General features: G+C 29.3%; 1 protein-coding gene across 1 annotated transcript; it reads right to left on the bottom strand.

The window, feature by feature from the left end:
* Window positions 1–8,741: 8,741 nt before the first annotated feature.
* Window positions 8,742–10,824, bottom strand: LOC107942082 (L-lactate dehydrogenase B). The gene is made up of 2 exons (XM_016875725.2): window positions 9,966–10,824; window positions 8,742–9,329 (listed from the first exon to the last, which is right to left on the bottom strand). The coding sequence occupies exons 1-2, from the start codon at window positions 10,572–10,574 to the stop codon at window positions 8,886–8,888; spliced, it is 1,053 nt and encodes a 350-aa protein (XP_016731214.2). The 5' UTR covers window positions 10,575–10,824; the 3' UTR covers window positions 8,742–8,885.
* Window positions 10,825–13,004: the final 2,180 nt, after the last annotated feature.

The raw sequence follows: 13,004 nt of genomic DNA on the forward strand, positions 1-13,004 counted from the left end.
GATGTTTCGTGTGGTGGGAATATTAACTTGGTAGATCAAAGTGCTACAAAAACCCATTTGGAAATGCCAGAGGGGCAAAATACTAATATGAAACCAATTGAGTTATCAGCGGGGTTACCACTTATGAGAAAGGATTGTTGTGCATCAGACTTTGGGGGGAAAGTGATGATGCAAGCTAGACAATGGGAGAGAGTAAATGCTACAAGTGAGATACATCTCAAACACATATCTAGTGTTTTACATTATGACTTTTCATTGGGTTAGCAAAGACACAAGTTCCCTTTCAGAGTTCTGAAGTGGGTAAGTTGAGGGGCTTACAAACCAGAGTTAGCAGCAATACTTAAGGTTAACCTGGTGTTTAATGCGGGAGTGCTAAAGTCTATTTGTGCCTCGATCGGGGCAAGTCACAATGGGGGTAAGTAAGAGCGATGGCCTCTTACAATCGAGATGTACAAGAGAGAAATAAAGTGTGAGTTAGGCAATAACGGAGATATAAATCGAGGCAAATGTTCCAAAAGGCGAAACTACCTAACAGAGAGAGTAGCTGGGAATTAGCCAAGGCATTGAGACTGTTTCGAAATGAGTCAAACCAGTGTCATTCCGAGAATGCAATGATGGCATTACGAGATGGTTGGAGAAGAAGCCTTGGACCAAAGTCCGTTAGCATTGCACACAGAACGTCTTATGGAGGTCAACAGATTAAATAGGGCTCATTTGACCCGCTTTAACTGACCCAACTCGTGGAATATTTGGAGAAGCTTGTCTACTTGAAGTCTTGGTGGCCTAGAGAAACACTCCAATAAAACTTGAGTTACTAGGGTAATTAATGTAAATCCTAAAGGATAAAGATATATAGAGTTGAAATCCCTTAGGGCTCTCATTTTGTAGATAGACACAAATCTTAATTGTCGATGTAACTCAATTTTGGACTTAGGGGAACTCAACTATAAATAGAGACATTCCCCCTCATTTGTAGGCACTTAATTGTAAACTTTCAAAGTAATAGAATACTTTTGAGAGCATTTACTCAAACACTTGGTGTGCACTATTTTCTGTGGCTTTTTGCTTGTTCATAGCATGTTTTGTTTTTCGAGTTTGCTTCTATTTTGCTTCAATGCCTTGGAGAATTTTTATTAGAATTTTAATTTTTCGAGAGTAAGCTAACTTAGGCAGGATTTGAACCCAAGAAATCGCCTAAAATCACGTGGTTTGTCAGGTAAAAATTCTAATCCCGTGATACTAGAATCAAGGTTGGATTGATTTACTCGCTATTTAATTTATATATATATATACATTATAATTATGTTTCAAGATGTCGTAACAAAGAAAACACTTACGATCTCTTGATTAATATATATATTCGTTTATTATTCTTTTAATTTTTATAATTTGCTTTAATGCGAATGGAACATTGACCATAATGAAGGGAAAATGAATAGCCTTAATTAAGAGTTCATAGGTTTGAAATTTAGAAAGATAAGACTGCCAAAAAGGAACTATAAAAATGATACAAATTTAGTAACATAAATAGGATGTTTAGAGTCTATTATTTATTATGTGTTTCATCATCCCATAAGTATAGATACATATATACTAGGTAAGTGAAAAAATTATATAAATACATATTTATTAAAAAATTATATAATTTTTTTATTATAATGATAAAATTAATTAATTATTATACATAATATTTCAAATTCAAATTTCATATAATTATTTATATTATCTTTACCCAGGCATGATTATCATTTTTTATATATGATGGTTTGGCATACTTAATTTCTAAAAATGGTTGGAAATAGGTAGGCAAATATACCCAATGGGGACCTCATTATCCACTCGTTATTAAGTAGTGATAACGTTTTGGTCAATTAAAAGCCCCAATTGAGACATCCTATTTTATTTTATTTTACTTTGTGGTAATTTTTTATGTTTGTGTTACAACATAATGTCATTTTTAGGATTAAAATATGTATTTATAAGGTACGATTTAATCCTTAAATTATTTTGGTAAAATTTGATATTATAGTTTGTAATCCAACCTTAAATTAACCAATCCATTAAAAAATGCCACACAATAACTTTTATATTTTCTTAAAATATATTACTTATTTTTTTACTTAAAAATACATTTATTAATTAATAAAAATTATATATATTTTAATTCCTTTATTTCCCATGTTCTCTCTCTCTCTGTACTTCATCTTCTTCCTCACTTCTCCATCTTTCTTCCCAACACAAATAAATTTTAAATATTTTCAATAATATTCTAAACGGTATGTATTTTTAATATTTTAATTTTTTTATAAAAATTCTCATTTAATTAATTTATATTTATTCGAATTATATTATTTTGAAAATTTTAAGGTTTATTATTTTTTAATATTTTGAGATTATGAATATTTTATTTTCTTAAATGTTAATATTTGAAAAAGAAAAGAAAATAATTAAAAATCTGTACATCACATGAGCCAAAAACTGGTTTACTTAATTTGATTGCGATATTTCAAGTTGTATTCACATAAAATTTTCAATAAATTTAAAATATTGATATTCAATAATGGAAAGAAGAAAATTGCTAGAAATGAAGAGGCAAATATAGCCACAATTATTGAGTCGTTTTGGCCTAACTAAAACAGTGGAAGCCAAATGCATTAATGCGTTGGTTTTTATAATCTTTTCAATTTTAAATTTTAGTCCTACACATTAATTTTTTATTTTATCATTTTCCTCAACTTTGTTGTAGATGTGGCCCTCAAAGTTCAAATTATTCGTTCTTTGCATATTAAATAGTATTTAAACAAGTATTTTTAATTTAATTCAAATAATTTATATATTAATCATATTTTTATTTAAAATATATACAATATTAGCGTAGAATAAATTTTAAAAATGATACCAACTCTGATCAATCTAGAATTTTCTTTGAAAATATACAATATAAAATTTTTACCTTTGAATTTGGCGTCTTTTTTTATATATTTTTTATATCGTGCATACAACTTATTTAAATTTAATTTGAATTGTATCATATTTAAAAATTATTTTACACTAATATTTTATAAAAAAATTTAAAAACATTTTGATTTGAATTAAATTAAAAAAATTTGTTCAAATCCAATTTATTACGAAATGAACAAATAATTCAAACTTTGGGAAACATTATTACCATTCAACGAGTAAATTACACATTTTTGAAATTTGAAACTTTTTATGTTTTTCATAATTTTAAATTTTTTTAAAATAATTATTTAAATAAATTTTTTTATATTTTTCTAATTTTAAAGAGTTTTTTCATAATTTCTAGAAAACTTTTCAATAATTTTTTTAAATGAAAGTTCAAAAAATTTTATTTAAAAAATATAAATTTTATGTATTTGTAAAGAGTAATGACTAAATTAAAAAACCGTAAACATTAAGGGTTAAAAAATTACTTTTAGCTTTTTCATAATTGTCTCATCAGCAACTCTAACTATAAAAGTGGATAAAAAGTAGGGGTGAGTATTTGATCGAGTCGAGTCGAATCGAATCGAGTTAAAAAAATTTCAAGTTAGTCGAGTTGACAAATCCTATTTTTGCAACCGAACTCAATTTGAATTTTTTTCAAATCGAATCGAATCAAGTCAAAAAATTTTGAGTCAAGTTGAGTCGAGTTAACAAATTTTATTATTTATACTCAATGTTGCGTTTACATGAGCTGATTATTTTAACTAGTAAATGAAGTACAAAATTATTTAACTACATAAACAATATAATGGTTTTGCCTTTTAAATTAATGAGTAAATATTTATCAAAACTACATAGTTTTGCCTTTTAACTTAATGGTTTTGACTTTTAACTTTAGAAAAGGTAAAATTTATCAAAACGGTGTAGTTTTGCCTTTTCTTATTCGGATATTCGGATAACTCGAATTGTGTAATTTATATTCAAGTTAAACCGAAAAATTTAATTTTTTATTCGAGTTGATTCAAATAACTTGATTGACTCAAATAACTTAAACTATTTAATTCAAAATTTAAAAATTTTATCGAATTTTTTGAATCGAATCGAATTTTGCTCCCCTAATAAAAAGACTAAAATTTTTAAATAAAAATTATAAAGATTTAATATCTCAAAAATAAGATATAGGGATTAAGTTTTTAACTTTTAACATAGTACAAATTAGTTATTCACAAAGCACAATTACAATATTTAACATAAATAGGGTACTACTTATTTTATTCTTCAAAATATATGTAATATTATGCTTTCTTTTATGATATAAAATATTCAAACTTTATAATTTATAATTTTTAGGCATGCAACCAGAAGTTATTAGAATTAATAAAATTATTTTATTATAAGATTCTGTATATAATATTTCAATTATTTCTAATAGATAATATTTCAATGTGATGTTTCATAATAGAATTGTGGGTAAAAGTATTAGAGAAATCCCTAATTAGAGATTAATTGTATTTTAGTCTTTTTAATAAAAAATAGATAAATTAATCCTTATGCATTTGGAAACTGTAAATTAATTTCTCCATTAAATTTTTTCTGTTAAATAATAACGTGGAATCTTAAATCAATGCTGAAAATTATTTTTTATGGGTAAACTATAAAAAAAAGTCACCCAACTATATTTTCATTCACTTTGTTCACCCAACTATTAATTTTTTCGATTTAGTCACTAAAATTTTCAAAATTAAGTATTTTAATCATTATGAGTAAATGTGGACCTTTTTTATTGGTCTAGTAAAAAAATTAGCTCTTTAATGTTTACACATTCTATTAATTTGATTCTATATATAAAAAAATTCAACAAATTTAGCCCTTAATGTTTACGAAATTAATCATTTTAGTTCTAATTTAAAAAAAATTGGCCCTCAAAATTTACAAAACCTGTCAATTTAGTTCTAACTCTAAAAATTTAAAAATATTTTTTATAAAAAAATTATTTTTAGTCATTTATAACTCATTGAATAACTAGTGATGGCAACAAGGCATGGCAGATTTTTTGCCTTTCTCGACCCTAACCTGATGCTCTACTACCATGCCTCAACTCGACCTCGACTTTAAAAAAAATTCAACCCGCTCCAAACCCGAACTAAAAAATTAATTAATAAATAGCATCTCAAAAATTTATACTATAATTTATAAGATGTAGGCCAAACCTAATCAAAATCTTTTTTTTTTTAAATAGATGTGCAATTTGCTATATGTCTTAAATGTGCACCCAACTATTTATAATAATATTTATAGTAAGGTTGTTGTATTGCAATTGACACCATGCTGATTAGCTTAGTTTACATTATTGTTGTTTTAGAGATCATGCTTATTAACAAGGTCGCTAATAGGGATATAATCAAAGTTGAGTTCAATTCAACATTATTTTTAAGCTTGAACTCTCTTTGATATAAAATTAAATTATTCGAGTTTAATTCGTTTTTTTTCATGTAATTTGTTGATAGGAAGCATAATATTATATGACATATGGAAAGTAATTGACATTGTGCATAAGTTCGGGTTATGACACATGAATTATGAGTTGAAATTAGTTCTTGAATGGGTTATAAATACAATGTGCTATTGATATTACTATTGTCATTATTATTTGTTATGCATTATTGATTTGAATCATGAAAGTACTACTGAGCTTTATTGTTTAACGTACGATTTGTTTATTTCCACACTGATTAAATGCTAAAGTTACATATTTTATGTAATTAATTTGGTTAATTTATGAGAGTGCACCACTAATTTTTCCATGTTTATATTGAATTTTGTGCAGGGATGCAATTTGGGGCTAAATAGAAGAAAAAGGAAACAATTGGGCTAGATTGAAGAAAGAAGCAAAGAAGGAGGGCCAAAGCAGAATTTTTCCAAGATTAATTAGCTGAAATTTTTGTTGACTTAGTGGGAGATTATGTTGGGATTTTTTTTAAATCATGGAATATTTTTCCTTAATTTTCTATGAATACTTGGCTCCTAATTTAGTAAAGCCACTAGTATAAATAGAAGCTACATTGTTCATTTATTCATCAAGCAAGAAATCAAGCTTTCATCCTTCAATGCATTCTCTCCTCTCTACCAACGAATTTATTTGTAGTATTTAGTTTCCTTTACTTTCAATTCCTTTCCAGCTTGTTACCTCTTAGACCATTTACAATTCCTTTTTCAAACTTTCTTTTCACTCCCAGTAGCTAACCTACTTTAATACATCACCAAAATTCCAGCCGCTCATACTCAATCACGCCACCCATCTTTTTCACCCATTTTTACCTTATTTAATTTATCCAATACCAACATGCCCCAAACTTTAGCCAACTAAATCTATTTTCAACTTTAGGTCGGAATTAGCCTTGTCAAGACCCGTGAGTTACGAACCGAGTAAATTAACTCCTAAATTTCGATACTTATTATTTCTCCGGATTAAGAGTATGATTTTGTCAACTCACAAAGTCAGATCAACATTAAGTCAAAAAAGTCTTGATTTAGTGTGGTTAGACGTACAGTTGGAATTCCGAAAGGATCGATTCTAATCGGTTTTCTGTGAACACATTGGTGTGCCAAGTGGAGATTGCTATTTGGTTCCGTCAAGGGAAGTAGTAACCGGATTTAAATGTCCCACAGGGTTGAGGACATTGGTTCGAGCTAGGCTCTTCTAGAACGCAAAGCTGCCGGAGTTCTAAATCACGAACGTTTCGTGGTTGTTCGATCGGTAAGGGTTAGTTATTGGACGTTCCATAACTAATTTACACAAGGAAGAGTTGGTGTCCGAGGCGTCCTTGGTAGCTATAACTAGCTTATTGGAAAAGAGGAGTTCATCTAATTTCGAGGATCGGTTTAAAGATGAGGAAAAATTCGTGCCTAAAGTTGAGCTTATTCTAATTAATTTTTCTTCAAATTTATTTAACTGTTTTTTATTATTTCATTTTCGACTTTTACTTTTTACGCGTTTTATTTATTTATTTCAAGTTCCAGGTTTTCAATTTTATCCTCCCCCCTAATATCTTGGGCACGACAACTGCCCCGACATAAATCTGGTCAAGAGAGCAACAATTTGCAGTAAACCCAGTCTCTGAGGGATTGACTCTACTCCCTATACTGCTTAAATTGCAAATTAGGCGTAAGTTTATATTGGTGGACTCAACTCCCATCACACACGCAAGTTTAGTAGATCTTGAAGCCTCGAGAAGTGATTCAGCATCCAATTAACAACCCTTAACTCAACAATGTTTGTATAGTTCTTTTACGTTTTAAAGTATGACATGCACCTAAGGATTGAATCAGTTTTGTAGTGTGAAGGTCATTTGGTAATCTTGAATAGGTAATGGAAGTTTGAGTTTAATGTATATGAATTGTTAGATACATATGTGGGATTGATATAAGTGTTGAAATGGCTTAAATATTTGCAATAGAACATATGTTGAATTGGTTTTAAGTTGAATTGTCAAATAGGTGATTTGGATGGAAATGTTGTTGAAATGACATTATATGAAAATTTTGAAAGTATATATTGTTAAAATGGTGGAAATAGGTAATGGTTAATTGTGCAAGTTGTTGTGGTTTGGCATTTAATGATGTTTTGAAAATAGTGGGTCACATCACGACGACGTACTTATATTCTAGAAGCCGTGACATCAACCTAATAGTTTTGAAATATTATAATTTAGCACTTATTCGATCCCAGGTCATCAAAAGAGTTTTCGTAAACTCATATAAAGCTTGGATATGTTTGTAAAACATGTTATGAATGTGTAATGATCTTAACAACACGTATGAATTGTTGAATTGAATTGTAATTGTTTGTAGTTGCTCTAGTAACGAATGTAACATCCCGTAGCTCAGACTCGGTAATCGGATCGGGTATAGGATGCTACACAACTATTTATAATTAATAATTAATTTAAAAGATAGTCCCATCATTTAACAATACAGGTTAAGAAGATCATCCATCACAATTTTAATAAAAATTTAAGCATATTTAATAACAATAATTTAATCATTTAAAAATCATGCATAATATAACTCAATAAAAAACCCTAATTTAAAACCAACTTTAAGATGATTTTTTTCCTTCATAAAACAATTTTACCAAAAATCAGAAAATAATGGAGAAAACATGCTATATGGAATTACCTTTTCTTCTCTTTAGTGGCAATTGTTTTATAATTTTCTTTACACAAAATATGAGTCTTCTTTGTGTAGTTAAATGGTTAATGAAGGTTGCTAAAAAGATATATGGGTTAGATTTATATTAGAATATCTTGTTTTCTTCTTGAAACCAACCGCAAATGTTATTATAAATTTTCTTTGCAAACAATACATGAGGGTTAAGTTTGAAGGTGATTGAGCGTGGGTTTAATTCTTAGTTAAGTTATCAGAAAATTTATAAAAAAAAATTGAATATCATGCTGATAACGTGTTATAAAATAAGGAGTAAAGAGAGTAAAAAAAAAATAAGAGAGAAGTAATTCTTGATTGATCAATAAGTATATTTACCATACTTCTCCAAAATCTATAATCTATATTTATAGACATAAGAAGTATAAATGAAACTTCACTTCTAATAGACATTAATGTCTTAAAATATATCAAACTTCTTATTCTAAAATTTAATTCATTAAGAATTATTTATTTTTAAGTACATTTTAATTAATGAAGATTAAAAATTAAAATTAGAAGGGAAAGTACATTTTTTATTTAATACATATGATTCAATTTGATTGATTGATGAGATGAAATCAATAGCTAAGTACTAATAAGAGGTAGCAATTTGTTGAATGATTTTCCAATCCAAGTATCCGTAGGTCCAACAAAACTTAAATACCAAGTACAAAACCTAAAATGCACATTAAAGAAAAAGAACCTTTCAAATATTGGTAGGCAACAGTAGTTTCTTACAATCCCAACTGACTTTGAAATTCAAGAATGGTCTCAGCCGATTTCCTAAGCCTTTGCACCTCCTCATCAGTCAAATGGATATTGGTGACGCCCAAGACTCCACCTCTACCGAGCTGTGCTGGCAAGCTCAAGAAAACTTCACCACCGTCGATACCGTAAAACCCCTTGGCAAGGACTGAGACTGGGTGGATTTTCCGCTGATCTCTAAGTAGACTTCTAGCCAAGTTAGCCACTGAGTAGCCAATTGCCCAAGAAGTGTACCCTTTGAGACTAATCACCTCATACGCACTCTCAACAACAGCTTTGTGAATGTTCTCAAGGGTCTGCTTTTCGTAGGCAATTTGCTGGTTCTTTAGGAAGCTTAACACCGGCACTCCACCAATACTAATGCTAGACCAGAGTGCTACCGAGCTGTCTCCATGCTCACCAACTATGAAGGCCTGCAAATATTTTTACAAGCATTGTTAAATTGCTACTTTACTACCTGCTTTCTAAACGGTAAATACTTTAGCAAACTTGTTGAACCACACAGAATTCAAAACTAATTTTAGCTTTTAACCTTATATGATATTTGAGAACTGAGAGTAAGTTCCCTTGTGCAAATGCAACCCAAGTGGCATTTCATTTTGTCTTTGGCCCCTGCTATATGTTTCTTTTAGCAATTCAACTGCCCATAAATCGGATGATAGTACACACGCTCAAATTCATGAGACATTAACCAATAAGATGTAAAAAGACAAAACTAAATTCTGAAACAAGCTACCTTTCATCCCATGAGACATTAAAACTTATAAAATCTGGATATAAATAAACTACAAACAAGCAAAAATAACTAATTATGTACAAATTTACTGACTTATAATGGTAATGAAATTTTCAATGAAAACTTAAACCCACCAAACATGCATGAACATTACATACACTATATTTTAAGTCAATAATGAAATTTCAATTGAATCAATTAACTGAATAATTCCACCATCTTCCAACTAAAATCACACATTTAATTTTAATGTCAACTATATAACAAATAAGTAACTATTCAGTTGCAATAAAATATTAATATCTGATCTGACCTGCACATCCTGAGCGTTGACGTCCAAATGATCGGCGATCAAGAACCGAAACCTCGACGAATCCAAGTTTGTTCCCGAACCGATGACCCGATTCGATGGAAATCCCGACAGTTTCCAAGACACGTAAGTTAGCACATCCACCGGATTCGAAACAATCAATAGAATCGAATCCGGCGAGTACTTTGCCAGTGGAGGAATAATGTTCGAAAACAGAGCAACGTTCCTCTGCAGCAGATTCAGCCTAGACTCGCCAGGGTTTTGACGGGCGCCAGCAGTGACAATACACAGATCAGATCCAGCGGTGACGGAGTAATCAACGGACGCGTTGATTTTAGTGCGTGGGAGGAACGCCGCGGCGTGTTGGAGATCGAGCATTTCGCCGCGGAGCTTGTCAGACTTGGCGTCGACGAGGGCGAGTTCATCGGCTAAGTCCTGGGTGAGGATAGTTTGGGCGATAGCCATACCGACGTTCCCAACTCCGATGACGGAGATCTTGTTATGGCGCTTGGTGGAGGAAGGTGGATCGCAGTTTTGGATGGGCTTGAAGAAGGCTTGAGCCAGGTCTAGACCACCTGGACCCAAGGAAGAAGCTGAAGGACTCTTTTGCATTATAACTATAGAAAAAACAATCAAAGACTAGTGAAGTGAAGTGTTGAGTTGAGTTGAGCTAGTTTGACTTGGTTATGGATTTCGTTGTATGTCTTGCTCGGAGATTAAGGAAAAGGGAAATAAGGGTTGGGTGCACAGTGCAGAAGGAGGAGGGGGATATTATGGGGTGTTCAGTTATTCTCGATTCCCATAATTTTACTTAAAATATTTTTCAAAAAATACTTTTCGCATTTGCACGTGTTACTTTTCTGAAAAACATCTTGATGGATTGAAAATAACTTATAAATTAACAGAAAATAAGTCATTTTGATTTTGAAGAGCCGAGTATTTTTTAGTAAATAATTCATTTATGTGTGATTTTTATATAAAAATTAATTTAACTCAAGTTTAATATTATCATATTAATAATAAATTTTTATTTTTAAAAAAAATTAAAATTAATAAAATATTAATATAAAATATTAAATTTTTTAATATTATTAATATTATTAAACATAAATATTTAATTATCTATACCTAATCATATAATAAATTATTGATATTATAATTTATTATTTAATATTTCAATTTTATCTTAATAATAAATTTTAAAAAAATATTTTTAAATAATATTTTAGAAAAATATTCAATATTAATATTTTAATAATAAATATTTTATAGTATAATGGTTAAATTATATCATAAGTCTATGTAATCTTCACAAATTAGGAATTTTGTCCCTGTAATTTTATTTTTAAGAATTTAACCCCACTACTTTTTAGATTTAAAAATCAAGTCAAATTGTTAATATTGTTAAATATTTTTGTCAATTTTTTTGATGTCACAAATTTTAAATAAAAAATACTTAGTATTCATGTAACTAAAAAATGATATTATAATGAACATGAATTTAACAAAATATTTTTAATAATGCTAACAACTGAACTTGAATTTTGATATCTAAAAAGTGAGATTAACTCAAAAATAAAAGTACATGAACTAAATTTTAAATTTAGGAAGAGGTCAAGGACTTATGACATATTTTAACCTAGTATAAAAATATGAATATTTTAATTATATAAATTTGATATTTATTTAAATAATGCTTAGCTTCATTTATCCCTTATAACTTTAATATGATAATATGTAGTCTCATATATGTAATATATGTAACTTAAATTAAGTTTTAATTAAGCATTATTTATTATTAAGTTTACTTATGAAATTGATTATTACAAAATATTTTCTTAATATAAAATAAATTTTGATTGGTAAAAAGAAATTGTACTATAATATTTTATAAAAAATATATATTTACCTCGTGTTTTTACAAAGAATAATGTAAAATATTAATTTATAGATATAAAATAAACTCAATTAAATGATTAAAAAAATAAGAAAATCTCAAATGTATGTTTGTTTTATTACACACAATGTTTGTTTTATTACACACACATCAATTCACGACACATCGACCCATCTTCAGTGGGGACAACTTGCCTTTCGCAACCCACATACATAGAATTTTCATAACTCAAAGGAAATAAAAAGGAACTCACTAGAAACTTCAAGACAGAATATACTCTACTGGTCTTTTATCTCGATTGCTTGGTCCTTTACTAACTTCTTGAACTAAATAAGTAACAATAATAATTATCAAACCATTTATCTTCTAAAATTTGATCATGCATGCATTAATGTAATGACATAAATACCCTTGACATCAACCTTATAGTTTTCCAGAAATTACTAGCCAGTTAGTACTTATTAGTGACATTTTGACAAGCTTCTAGAAACCTTCCTCGTCTTTTCTAGCAAAGATAACTTAAAAAGAAATTTTTTAAGGATGTAGGAAGAACACAGAGAAAAAAAAAAGGTGAAACATGCCGTTATAAACACCCTTTTATAGCACAGACAACGAAAAATAAGCTTAGTGGGAAGGTAAAAAATCTCACTATCACCCTTGAAATCTAAGACTAAACTTGCATGACAAGATTTGAAGTCTAATACCACTAATCAGAGTGGTAAAATATTGTTTGCACACTTAAACAACCAACTAAACAATTCATTTGGCTACCTAATCAAATCAAGTTGACATCTACAGTATCCAAGTTCAAATCCAACTAACTCTTAACTAAACTTTAACGATATTCACCAAACTACTTTTTCCACATAAAACAATTCTATCGCTCTGCGAACTAACAAGTTCACCCAGAACATTTGGGGTTGGCGGATCGTGTTCCCCAAAGAGTTTACCAAACCTTAGAGTTCGTCAGATGGCAAATTTCAACAAGGCATTCCTCACAAAAAGGAACATCGCAACAGACCACCCAAACATATATCAGACCAGTCACTAGATTAATCCTCTTCTACCCTTGGCTTATTCGACTATACGCCAATCAATATATATACAGTTTACGCCATGTGGACTGTTACACATCCAAACACCAG

This window comes from Gossypium hirsutum, chromosome D08 (genome assembly GCF_007990345.1).
Source record: "Gossypium hirsutum isolate 1008001.06 chromosome D08, Gossypium_hirsutum_v2.1, whole genome shotgun sequence".
Classification (NCBI taxonomy): domain Eukaryota; kingdom Viridiplantae; phylum Streptophyta; class Magnoliopsida; order Malvales; family Malvaceae; genus Gossypium; species Gossypium hirsutum.